This window comes from Peromyscus leucopus, chromosome 1, assembly GCF_004664715.2.
Source record: "Peromyscus leucopus breed LL Stock chromosome 1, UCI_PerLeu_2.1, whole genome shotgun sequence".
NCBI classification, from domain to species: Eukaryota; Metazoa; Chordata; class Mammalia; order Rodentia; family Cricetidae; genus Peromyscus; species Peromyscus leucopus.
This window is the reverse complement of record NC_051063.1, coordinates 114110480-114124560: the sequence shown is the minus strand read 5'-3', so window position 1 is coordinate 114124560 and position 14081 is coordinate 114110480. Positions and strand designations below refer to the sequence as shown.

The 14081-nt window shown below is 38.2% G+C and overlaps 1 protein-coding gene across 1 annotated transcript in view; it reads left to right on the top strand.

Annotated features, from left to right (window-relative positions):
* Dlg2 (discs large MAGUK scaffold protein 2) overlaps positions 1 to 14081 on the top strand; it is a 1876145-nt gene that overhangs the window by 209549 nt on the left and 1652515 nt on the right. Inside the window, exon 3 of the mRNA XM_037207364.1 lies at positions 3936 to 4081. Coding sequence (XP_037063259.1) covers positions 3936 to 4081 — 146 coding nt within the window. The remainder of the gene's footprint in view (positions 1 to 3935; positions 4082 to 14081) is intronic.

Sequence of the window (14081 nt, the reverse complement as noted above, 5' to 3'; positions counted from 1 at the left end):
ATTTGATATTGACTTAGTTAGGCCTGCATTTATCCTCCCTAGTAATTTGTTAAACAAAGAAATGAAGCATACTCAGCTTGTAATTCTTATAGTCATGAAACATTCCATACTTTTAATTAAAAAAATCAATACTCAATACATACATATATTCATGTTATATATACATAGCATTGTGAAAACAAAGGCATATTGCAAACCGACCCTCCAATCCAGAGCTGATCCTGCCCTTTAATTCCTTTTCTAATTTTGTGTTCTAACCTTGTTTCATTTCTTCACCTGTCCCGCCCAGCCTGCCCAGCCTGTCCACTGCAGTCTCCACTGCGAGGATGATGCAACTGCTTAGTTTTGGCTTTAGTGGACACCGTACCTCACGTTTTTATTTTTATGTTTCCTAGGGTAGTGATACTTAAAAAAAATGTATGTTTACAATGCTGGGCCACAGCAGTGAGCTTAAACTGTGAGTCAGTCAAGCTGTCTCTGGAGTAAACATCTGTTAGGCTCATTGTCCTGTGCTGCTAAGCTGTGCTGTTTTCTGGGTTAGGTGTGTTACACAGCATTCTGACTTACAGTGTTTCAACTTACATTGTGCACGTAGCACCATTGTAAGTCCAGGAAAATTGTACCTTGTTTTCACACCTTCCTTTGCTTTGGTCTAACTGTTTTGTCACACCTGTGCATATGGATTCCTAAATACATAGTATACTTTTATACACTTCTGAATTTAAAAAAATCTTCATTTTGAGAGGTAATTTTGTCACTCAGTATTATGTTGGTAAGATTTATCCATGTGATTTCATATTGTAATTCACTTTGCTTTTTTTATAAATTCCAGTTTGAGAACATGACACAATCAATCCACGTTCTTTTTGATGAGCATTGGGTTGTTTCTAACACACTGCGTGGATGGCTTATGTGGCTATGAATGCTGTTGAGTTCCACTGAGTGCAGGGTTTAACTAGAATGCACACTGAGAGCAGAAAGAGCTGCTTGTACAGAAACACTGGACCAATTTTCTGGGAATAAAAACTGTGTTTTGGAGTGTTTACAGCAATTTAGCAGTTATGCATATCCTCTTATCCCTGTCATTGCATTGTCAGACTTGAGTATTTTGCTTTTATTATTTTGGTATTCTATTATGATGTTATTTAGCATCTGTCCCACTGCAAGTTGGGAATCTTTCCCAGTCTTATCAGTTATATGTATTTCTTTCATTATGAAATGCTTGTTCAGGTTTTTATTATTATTTTTCTTTGGTTTTTATGTGCATTCTTTTTGATTTGTGGACCTCTTGCCTGGGGACTTTATTTGCCTCCATGTTGTAAAATTAACTTCCCTCAGTTTGTACTTTTTAATATTGCTTGTTATTTTTTGAGGTGTACCTGAAAGTGTAATGAGCTGTGCATGTGTGAGGTGCATAATTTAATATCTGGCCATTTGTATACATTAATAGCATAGCCATGATAGAATGAATATCCGCTCAAATAGAAGAATTCCCCCCTTTTCTATTCTGAATAATAGTCTATTGTGTGGTTGATCATACTTTCTTTGTTTGATCATTTATTCAAAGACATTTGGTTTACTTCCTTGTATCAATTTTCAAAGTGACATTGATATATATTTCCTTTTATTTTAGATAAATACCCAAAATATGAAAGACTAGATGGGTTAGTAATTACACATGTAGCTCTTTAAAAATGTTCCAAACCCCTTTTCAGAGTTTTATGATTTTCCACTCTTATTGATATTGTACAGGAGTCCCAATTCTCCCTCTTTCCCATCAGTGCTCGGGATACTCAGTCCTGACTATAACCATCATATTGAATATGTGGTATTATCTCATTGTGATTTTAATTTTCATTCCTCCAATGATGTTGAATATTATTTTCTTTTGTAAAGTGTGTGTTCTAATTTTCACCAAGTTTTGCATTAGATTTCTTGATTTCTCATAGTTTGAGATTTTTATATTCTAGTGCAACTATTTTAAACAAAGTAAAAAAATTCTATGATGATGGTTATTCTCTCTCAAGAATTTGAAGTTTTTACTCCATTGTCTTCTTTGAAAACTCTGATTTTTCCTTTCTTTGATTGTTTTTCAGATTTTCTCTGTCTTTGCTACTAAGAAATTCCATTTTGAAATACTTCCTACTAGGCATAACATTTCCCTCAACTTTCTTCCTTAAAAATTGCAGCAGTCTCAAGGTTATGAGAATATGAAAATGAGTACCTATATGCTTTGTTTACACATTTCACTGTTAATATGTTGTTGTACTTGTTATATGCCACACCAATCCATCCATGACGTCATCCATCAGTACATCTTAAAGTAAATACATTTTTAATTATTGGAAGTTATTTTGGTTCTGTCCCATTCTGCTTGACCCTCATTATTTTCTCATCTTTGTGCTTTAGGAATTACACAATTAAACGTGTTGTATATAGATATTCTATATTCTATATCAGATAATGGATGGAACAATAATAACCAGGCATTTAAGTCTATTGTTTCTAGTAATTGTTCCTTCTTCTGAATCTCGTTCACAGTAGCACACCTGTTTTGTCATGGTTGTGTGTGTGTGTAAAAGATGATGCTTTGAGACCTCCCTGACATGCTTCGATACCAGCAACACTTTCAAGTGTGTGTTCTAGTCAGTGCATAGCTGATTTGAAGGTCACTTCGTCTTTTTCAGTGTCAAAAACAACTGTCCTCAAAAACACTCTTTTATTAAAGCTAGAAAATGTAACCTGAGGAAAATTAATTCTACTCCCATTCATCCTAAATGTGAAAATGGATTCATAAAAAACATTTTAGGGGTCATTTGGGTATCTAACTGTGACTGTGCAATGCCCTTAGAAAAGCTGGATTAATCAGTAACATGTTTCTTTGAAGCAGTTTTATTTTTTATTATTTTTTTATTTTTATTGTTATTTATTTTTTATTTTTTTGGTTTTTTCGAGACAGGGTTTCTCTATGTAGTTTTGCGCCTTTCCTGGAACTCACTTGGTAGCCCAGGCTGGCCTCGAACTCACAGAGATCCGCCTGCCTCTGCCTCCCAAGTGCTGGGATTAAAGGCGTGCGCCACCACTGCCCAGCGCAGTTTTATACTTAGAGAAAAGTTACAAAGACAGGGCAGAGACTTGCTATAGATCCCCTTTCTGTTTTCCTATCGCCAGAACCTTCCATTAGTGTTGCAGCAACTAACAACATATCACCATGTGGCTGTATCACCATGAGTCAGTTGTCATATCTTTCTCAATTTTCCTTAGGTTTTATCTCAGGCTTTGTGTCACAGGAGCGTAATGGGGATAGCACACTGCACATCTCCCTCATGTCTGTGCTTCCTTGCACTCTTCCTGGCCATGAAAATTTCTCAAAGCCTTGACACATGCTTTAGGTTTTATCTTCCTCACTATGGATAACTACAAATAGAATAAATACCATGGTTTTTGGCTTATGTATTTAGTCCTTCCCAAAATTCATCTTTTTACAATTCCTTAATTTTGTTTTTCCCCCCTTCTTCCCAAATGTGAGATGCATAAAGCCTTGCAGTATGTATTACTTTCATACTGGATTTTTTCACTCACCAACATGCTCTTTTGAAAATCATCCATGTTTTCAGATGCTTTCTCAGTTTATTGCCACTTAGGTCTCAATGATAACCTGATTCATGGATTTATTACAGTTTTGCTGTTCAACTATTGAACATCTTGTTTGCTTCCTGTGCCCACGATTATGAATGAAATTTTTGTATTTATTCTGATGCTGGTAAAAAGTCAGTTCTCAGGATTTTCTGTTCTGATTGCTTACTTTGGATTATGATTATTCATTTATTTTAATTAGCCACATTTTTATATAAATAGTATACGTGCACATACACATAAGCTATTTATGAGGTGCTACATGACATTTTGATTCTTTCCTGACATTTTCTTTACAGATATTCAAGAATTTTATGAGGTGACATTATTAAATTCTCATAAAAGCTGTGAGCAGAAGATAGAAGAAGCCAATCAAGTTGCACAGAAATGGGAGAAAACTCTCATCCACAATCCATGCCGTGATGGTCCACAAAAATCTGGAGAGGTATGCTACTGAAACTCCTCAGAGAGCCAGGGAAATAGAGACTCATGTTGAGAAGGGCACGGGCCAGCATTGTAGTAGTATAGTCATTGTTCTTGTTGGATGGCAGCAAGAATATGCTTGCAATCTTCATCCAGGGAAATCTGGATTTCTCTAAGAGATAATTTAGATCACAGGAAAGACACAGTTTGCGTATTTGTGGATATGGTTTTTCAATTAAACAAGTGAATTCTGTTAGGACTATTTTCTTAATTTGAGGTAACTCGAGTTTGAACATTCACATGACCAACCAAGGCAATAATCCTCCTCCAAAGGATTTCAAAATGCAGTTATGTATGTAATGGGGAATTGGAATTGACTAGTGAGGAAATAGAGAATGCTAAATCTGTGATTTTCATAGCAGAGAAACATATCCCAGAGTATGGATGACATGATCCTTTAGTGTGTAGGAGCAAAATAATAGAAGTACTAGTTCCATTTCTTTTTGTCTTTGAGTTATGTAAATTGAGTTTTTTGAAATATTTTATATGTAGGTAATTCCTAATACATATATATTAATGGCAATGCATATGCATTTAAAATATAATTTACATACTCAAACATTGGTAAAAGTTAGGATTAAATGAGCAACAGTTTGAAGACCATAGAGTTTAAAGTTACCAAAAGGAAAAGAAAATTAATATGTGTTTTGGGTTCATAGCTGAAGACACGTATGAAACCAAATACAGAACAATGATGCCTTCATGTATCTTAGGAACTTTTAGCATTTGAAGGCTATTGTAAGAGGGAAAGCCATTCTTCAGGGTTTTGGCTCCTGGTATGTTGCTCATGCTCCAATAGATAGCCTCATACACATGCATATACATATCACACTCATTGGACTCAGTAGTTTATTAAACAGAACAAAAAGGAGAACATGAAGTTAGGATGTGATGAGTTGTGGGTGGTGGTCCAGGATGAGTTTGATGGCAGATTAAGATAAACATATGATCAAAATACATCACATACATTTATGAAATTCTTAAAAATAAACACACATATATAATCAATATTTTGAAGGGATGAGGGATGTAAAACATACATACCATTTTTCAAGTTTGATGCTTTATAGCTCCTACCATGTCTCAGAAGCTATAAGAATTCTGTTGTCAGTCAATGTCATGGATCTTGGTTACTGAAATTTTTGTTTGTTAAATTAAAGCTTCTTGTACACTTGCCGTATCACTTAGAATCGATTTGAAAATGGGATAGGATAGAGCCTGATGATAATCTTAGTTACTTTGAGAAAAATATAATGACAATAATTTTTAAATCAGTAGATACCCAGTAAACGAAGCATAAAAATAGATGGCACTCTAATTTCAACAGCTAGAAATAACTGTTTTGACTTTTATGTACCTTTTTCTATACAGACATATTTATTTTATTTTGTAAAATTCATATGTGGATATTTATTTATATAATGAATATAAACAATGCAATATATATAAAGTAGAGGGAAATAGGTTACATTTCTTTTATTATGTATTTTTATTTTTCTTTTAAAATTAGATTACAATGTTTTAGATAAGTAGAAAGAAAACCAGAATAGGGTAAAAATATGATGAAGAAGGGTGGAGGTTGGGCAAAAGGACATATGGGACAAAAGGGAAAAAAGGCTGGTGGTAGCATGAACTATGAACCAATAGCTGAGGAGCCCCCAACTGGATCAGGCCCTCTGGATAAGTGAGACAGTTGATTAGCTTGATCTGTTTGGGAGGCATCCAGGCAGTTGGACTGGGACCTGTCCTCAGTGCATGTGCTAGCTGTTTGGAACCTGGGGCTTATACAGGGACCTTGGCTCAGCCTGGGAGGAGGGGACTGGACCTGCCTGGACTGAGTCTACCAAGTTGAACTCAATCCTCAGGGGAGTCTTTGCCATGGAGAAGATGGGAATGGGGGGTGGGCTGGGGGAAGGCGCGGGGGGGGGAGTGCAGGAGGGAGAACAAGGGAGTCCATGGCTGATATGTAAAATTAAATTAAATTATAAAATTAAAAAAAAAAGACTGCTGGTGGTTTACTAGGGAGTCTAGATAGCAGAGGGTTGGCTGGGGAAGGTGAGTAGGAAAGAGAACCATTGAAATCTTCTTTGCTCAAATGGACAGACAGATTTATGTTCCATAGGGACATTAGCTTACAGTGCATTTTTAGTATTTTTTTAAATTTACTTATTTATTTATGTGCATTGGTGTTATGCCTACATGTATGTCTTTGTGAGGGTGTTAGATCCCCTGAAACTGGAGTTACAGAGAGTTATGAGCTGCCATGTGGATGATGAGAATTGAACTCGGGTCCTCTGGAAGAGCAGCTAGTGCTCTTAATCTCTGAACTATCTCTTCATCCCCATTGTAGGGCATTTTTATGTCTTATATTTTGTAACTATGTTAATAGGTATAAATACTGATTATTTAAAACTTAAGTAGTTCATGACTCAGTGTTTAGGTCATCTCAAAATTTCTTTCATGAGTACTGTTGTGGTTGAGATCCCCATGTGTACAATAAACATGAATACTTCTAATTTATATTAGGTTGATTTTATGAAAGATTTTGAATCTAAGAATATTGATATTTTAAGAATCTTAACTCAGATTGGCAAAGTGTTTGCAGATAGGTCTTACCAGCAAGCCTACCTACAAAACTTTCTTTTTTTTAAATTTGTCTATATTCAGACTAGCTTATCATTCATTATTTAAAATCATTTGTAAAATTAATGAAGGGCATTTTTTCTTAATGCCTTTATTCTGCAATTATGTGTTCACTATTGGGACTCAACTATTAGATATCTATTTTTCTTGTGATTCAATAAAACTATTTATTATTAGGTAGTGTTACAATCTGTATTATTTCATGTGCTAGAGTTTTTTCAAGACAGGGTCTCATGTCATCCAAGCTGGCATTATACTCATATTATTGTTGAAGGTGACCAGTTTCTGACCATCCAGCTTTCATTTCATGGAGCTGGAACTAAAGATGCATGTCTCCATATGTGGTTTATGAGGTGCTGGGACCAAACCCAGGAATGGTGCATGCTCGACAAGCACTCTACTAACTGTGATATATAACCATTGCTACTGCATTTTGCTTTTTATTCTCTTCCTTTTATTTTTTCTTTGCTTTGTTGCTGTTTATTCCCAATTAGTTAAGTACTCTCCTATGTGTAGTTAGAAGTTTTCCTGTGTCTCTCCTGGTCTCATAGCTGCTCAGATCCAAGTAAATACACAGAGGCTTATATGACTTAAAAATCATATGGCCTAATGGCTCAGCCTTCTTGTTAGCTAGTTCTTACAACTTAATGCAGCCCATTTCTATTAATCTATGTATTACCATGAGGCCGTGGTGTTACTGGTCTGCTGGCACGTTGCTCCTTGGGTGGCAGGCTGGCATTTCCTCTGTTTCTGCCTTTCTTCTTCCTGTCTTTGTCTTAGATTTCCTATCTTGCTATAACCTGACTTTCCGTAGGCCAGAGCTGCTTCTTTATTAACCAATCATAGCAACACATATTCACAGTGTGCAGAAAGACATCCCACAGCACCTATACTTTACCAGCCTTTTGTTGACTTGTAATTTCACCTTTGTAAATTTTCAGAAATGTATGTTTCTTCAATATCTAGAGGCATAGTGTCATATATATGCAATTTTGTGTAAATTAATATGTATGTTTGTTCTAATTCAATTATTTGAAATTTTCAATTTTTCATTTCTCTCTCACTTTCTGCCTATACTATATTAACTTTGACATTTAAGATAACCCTTGTTAATAACTTAGTGTGTTTTTTCTATACTCATATAATATGCATTTATATACAAACTACAAATATATGTATGGGTTTTTAAATATTAATCCATACTAGGCATATATATGTTCACACTTAAGAAATTTTGAGAAGTGACTATTTTTTGAAATGTTTGTAGTTTTTTCTCAAGTTGTCTGGTACAGTTTTAGTTTTTCTGATGAATGTGTAATTTCATAGTGTAGGTGTATAATAACATGCTCAGCCATAGCTGGCAGTGTGGATTTTCTGTTTCCAGTGCCCTTCCTGCATGAGTAATCCTGCCATCATCTTATATGTGCATCGGACTTGACTGGTGCTTTTGTTCTATAGGATGAACTCTCAGGGGTGGAATTCTTGGCTCTGAAATGTGCATGATTTTAATTTGAACAAGGCTTTTCAAAACGATTTCACTTGTCACATTTCTACCATAATGCATGGAGACATGGCTCTTACTTCATAGTGTACCAGCACCTCTGAATTTTTGTCAGTTTCATAGGCATCATGATATCCAGCTTTACTTCAGTTCTGGACTGCAGACTCCTGGTGAACTGTAGCACGGTTTCATAAGGCCGTTGACTGTGAATGTGCTTGTCTGCCAGCTTATTCATAGAGTGAAGACACCTACTTCTCTATCTGGACTCTTTGTTTGTCATTTAATGTGGCCATTTTGTGTATTTAAATCATTGAATTTTTTTTATGTTTTTTTTTCTGTATTCAGACTTACTTAAGGGAAATGATTTTTCATCAATTTACACATATGTGTAGTGTCTTTGTTTTATTTTACTAATATCTTTTCTTCAAATTTGTTGTCTAGGAAAAACACTCATTAAAACATTAGGGTAGGACAGGGCAATGTATCAGTATGTCAAAACCTTTGCTCATAACAGTACTTAATGAGTTATAAAAGCTATAAAGTTGGGAGAGGAGTGTGATCATGGAAATATGGGAGTAGTTTCAGTAGGGAAATAGGTGTACATGTGTTAATATTTCACTGTATACGTGTATGAAATTCTCAAAAATAAAAAGTTAAATATTAAAAAGCAAACAAACAAACAAGCACCTTGCTTGGAAGCCTGATGTCCTGAATCCTGTATACAATAAATACATTGAGGTGCCTCTGTCTGCAAACCTAGCCTTCCTACTGCCAGATGGAAGACAGAGATAGAATTGGCTGGAATTTCACTTATGCAGCATGGTGTCAAGAACAATAGGAGGCCGGGCGTTGGTGGTGCATGCCTTTAATCCCAGCACTCGGAAGGCATAGTCAGGTGGATCTCTGTGGGTTCAAGGCCAGCTTGGGCTACAGAGTGAGTTCCAGGAAAGGTACAAAGCTACACAGAGAAACCCTGTCTTGAAAAAACCAAAAAACCAAAAAAGAAAAAAAAAAAAACCAAACAAACAAGAAAGAACAATAGGAGAGACCCTTCTTCAAAATCAAGACAGCAAAATATAGCTGATGTCTGAAAAGTTGTCCTCTGACCTTCATGTGCATGCCCTCATGCATCCCCTCACCCCCTCATACACACTGAGTAACTAACTAAATAACTTTTTAAAATTTAGGCTAATTCTAGTCATTCACTAAAAGATTATCTGACTCGATATGCATTGGAGCTTCTAATTGCTTGGTAAATAGATGTCACCAATATGAGGATAAATAACTGAGGCTTATTTGCACTCATTCATTATTCAGTGTCAAAATTAACATACACACATACACACACTTCTGAACAGGTCTTTTTTACAGATGCAATTTTTAGAGTTTTTTTGATTCTATTTTGTGTTCCTGACCACTTAAGAGGCCATTGGCCTGTGGTGATGTAAATATAGACCAACCATATCTTTATATTTTTTCTATAATATATTTTTATATTTTGAAATTATAATTACATGATTTCTCCCTCCTGTTTCATCTGCCAAGCACCTTTTGATCTTTCCATCAAATTCATCTATATTTTCATAAATACATAAATATAACCTGCTCAATCTATATAGTGTTATTTGCACCTACATGATTTCATGCTTATTATGAGGTATGGTGTTGATGTAACTAACCGTCTTATTAAATAAGAAACACAGAAACAATGTAAAAGAGAAAGCCGAGAAGTCAGAGCTCAGAGCTAAAATCTCACCCTTCCGCCTGTGGTGTCCCAGCTTCCCAAAAGAGACCCATTTCCTGTCTGTTCGTCTATTTAAAGTGTTTTGTTCTGCCTTCTCATTGGTTGTAAACCCAAACACGTGACTGCCTCGTCACTGTCTGAATGTACAGCCCCCTAGGTCTTAAAGGTATATGTCTCCAATGCTGGCTCTATCCCTGAACACACAGAGATCTATGGGATTAAAGGCGTGTGCCACCAACGCCACACTCTTGCTATGGCTCTAATAGCTCTGACCCCCGGGCAACTTTATTTATTAACATACAATCAAAATCACATTTCAGTACAATTAGATTACCACCACAGTATGGGGTAACCATTTGGGGGCTCTTCCCTGCAGAAGCCCATTTCTTCCACTCTCAGCATTCCTCGGTTGTACTTATTCTTTGTCTAGAGTTCGGGCTCCAGGAGATTTCCCCCATTCCATGTTAGCATGTTTATTGGTGTGGATATTGTTCAAGTCTTATCTAGGCAGGCAGGCTGATGAGTTTTCATGAGTGTGACCTCCTTGACATTTCTAGGAGATACTTCCTGTTCCTTTGGCTCTTTCAATTTTTCATCCACTCTTCCATAGTGATTCCTGAGCCTCAGGTGCAGAAATTGTGTTGTAGATGTATCATCTGGGACAGGGCACTCTTATGTTTTTTTTGTTCTCTGCATTTTGATTAGTTGTGGTTTTCTGGAATGGTTTCCATCTATTGCAAAGAGAAGTTTCTTTGATGAGTTGAGACCTACACTTATCTGTGGGTATAAGGATACATATTTAGAATGTAATTATGCTGGCTTAGTACAGTGGCATTGTAAGTTCTCCTCCAAGATTCATGACTTCACTACCCTGGGTCATTGGCTCAGTTTCCAGTACCAGACATGCTTTACCTCTTGTTCAATGGGTTTTAGGTCCAATTACTGAGCTGTTGATACATACTAAGGTATGTGTGTGACTATTCCAACTTTGGTGTTATTGTGCCATGCTCTGACCAGCTCTGCCTTCAACGTCAGAGCATGAATATCTTCTCCAGTAAGTTTGCTTCTTCAGAGAGTCTGGTTGTTCTCCATTTATGGGCTGCATGAAGCAAGGTGCTGAGTCTTCCTAACCTGTCATCATGAAGGAGGAGATTGGTACAGAGAGGGACATGTCTCTCATTTGGGACCCCAGGATGCTGAAGCAGGAAAATTGAAGATCCTATTATGTGGGATTTGGCTTTCTCAGGTCAAACTTTAGACAGTGAACCCAAATCAAAGTTGCTGCTTAAATTCTAAGTGACAATAGTAATTGAGATATGAAGCCAAAATGGAGTTGATGGCTGGAAAAGCTTGGATTAGAATGCTGCTGTTTGGGTAGATGGTGCTGATAGAGTTAAAAAGTTTACTGTTACTGCATTTATTTTATTTTTAAAGATTTTACATTTATTTTATTTTAAAAATTCTCGGCCCTCCCTTCCTCTCTGTGTGTGTGCATTTGTGTACATGTGTGTGTACAGGTACCACAGATCCCAGAGGAGGGTGTGGGATCTTCTGGAATCAGAGTTACACATGGTTGTGGGCTGTCTGACATGGATGCTGGGGTCATCAACAAGAGCAGTTTGTACGGTTAACTGCTGAGCCTTTTCTCTAGCCCCAGCTGGCATAGTTTTTAACTTTTACATTGTGTCCCTCTTGTGGACAAGCTGAACTTATTTATTTTTATTGTTTTATTTTATTTTTAACGTTCTTTTTGTTTATTCTTTGTGTCTTTCACATCATGTCTCCACAACATGTCTCCCAATCTTACCCATCTCCCTTCCCCCAAAGAATAAAACAAAATAAAATTTAAGAGAAGGAAGGGGGGAAAACAGGAAGAAAGGGAGAATCTCATCACGGAAGCTGCAGTGTGACACAGTGAGTCGCGCAATAAACCTCTTTATTCATACAACTTTACATGCAGGTGTTCATCCCAAAGAGGCATTGATCTGGTTCGAGGCCCCTGGTCTCTGCTACACCATTCTCACTGGGCCCTCAATGGGACTGTTTTGGATATCCAGTTCCTGCCCTGTGTCCTGTATATCCTGCAGTCCTGAGTCCGCAGGACTGATCCTTCATCCTGTGCTTCAGCAGATCACAGATCGAGTAGATGTTGGGGTGGGCCAATACCTAACTGGTTCTGGGACTCGATAGTTGCAGGGTTGGTCAGCTCGCCAGCTCTCCAGTCTTCACCACCAGGGTGAACTCTCCAGCCTTGCTCTGGCTAGTTCACCCCTTTGTAGTGATGGACAAGGGGCGGGGCCAGTTCTCCTGCTTTCATGTCCTCAGGGTTGGTTCTCCCACAACTCCACCAGCTCTACTGTGTTGCCCAGGCAAGGTGTAAGGGCCGTTCTCCAGAGTGCTGCTGCTGATAAGGAGCAGGAACAGTTCTCTGTCTCTTAAGACCTCAGGGCCAGCTCTTCCACCTGCTTCAGGTGTTGATGGGCAGGCTCGGGAGGGGAGACATCTTTCTATCTCTCCTCTACCCATGCCCTGATTGATTAGTAATGGGGAAAGCTTTTCCATGCTCACAGCAGGGCTGGCTCACCCACACCTCCACCAACAGGGTTGGCTCTGTTGTGCTGCTCATTTGAGGTACAGGGCCTGCTGAGCTTATTTAAAGCATTACAAAGGGCACATAAATCCCGAGTCACCCTTTGCCCTGATGCCTTGTCACATGCAAGAGGGTTTTGAACTTAGTAAATTGAAGACAGATAAATCATATCAGCATTGTTTGTAATAGCCAAAACCTGGAAACAACCTAGATGCCCTTCAACTGAAGAATGGATAAATAAATTGTGGCACATATACACAATGGAATACTACTCAGCAGAGAAAAACAATGACATCATGAGGTTTGCAGGCAAATGGATGGATCTAAAAAAATCATCCTGACAGACAAATATGGTATGTACTCACTCATAGGAGGATACTAGATGTGGAACAAAGATGACTGGACTGCTACTCACATCGTCAGGGAGGCTACCTGGATAACAGGACCCCAAGAAAGACACGAGGATCGCCCAATGACGGAGAAATGGCTGAGATCTACATGAACAACCTGGACATGAGTGGGAGCAATGAAGGGCGAGGGTCGAGGGAAAGAGAGTGGGAGATCCCAGTTGGATCAAGAACAGAGAGGGAGAACAAGGAATAGGAGACCATGGTAAATGAAGACCACATGAGAAAAGAAAGAAACAAAGTGCTAAAGAGGCCCACAGAAATCCACAAAGATACCCCCACAAAAGACTGCTGGCAATGGTCGAGAGATAGCTGGGACTGACCTACTCTGGTGATGGGATGGCCAAACACCCTAATAGTTGTGCCATAAACCCCACCCAAGGACTGAGGAATCTGGATGCAGACATCCACAGCTAGGTCCCGGGTTAGAGCACCGGAAGTCTAGTTATCGAGAAAGAGGAGGGTTTATATGAGCAAGAATTGTTGAAACCAAGGTTAGATAAAGCACAGGGACAAATAGCCAAACGAATGGAAACACATGAACTATGAACCAAAGGTTGAGGGGCCCCCAACTGGATCAGGCCCTCTGAATGGGTGAGACAGTTCATTGGCTTGATCTGTTTGGGAGGCATCTAGGCAGTGGTACCAGGTCCTGGGCTCATTGCATGAGGTAGCTGTTTGAAACCTGGGACTTATGCAGGGATGCTTGGATCAATCTGGGAGGAGGAGACTGGACCTGCCTGGACTGAGTCTATCAGGTCGATCTCAGTCCTCAGGGGGGGCCTTGCTCTGGAGGAGGTGGGAATGGGGGGTGAGCTGGGGGGAAGGGGAGGGGGCAGGAAGGGAGAGAACAAGGGAATCTGTGGCTGTTATGTAGAACTGAATAGTATTGTAAAATAAAATAAAATAAAATAAAATAAATAAAATCAAGCTAGAAAGAAATCTAAGAGTCTTCTCGTTTCTGACTTCAGTACAGATATAGGGATTTGTTATCTATTTCTTGTGGGACTTCTACAGAAGGGGGCACACCCCCCCTTGGCATTTAAATAGCAATAATATCTGGAAGCCATATAATCT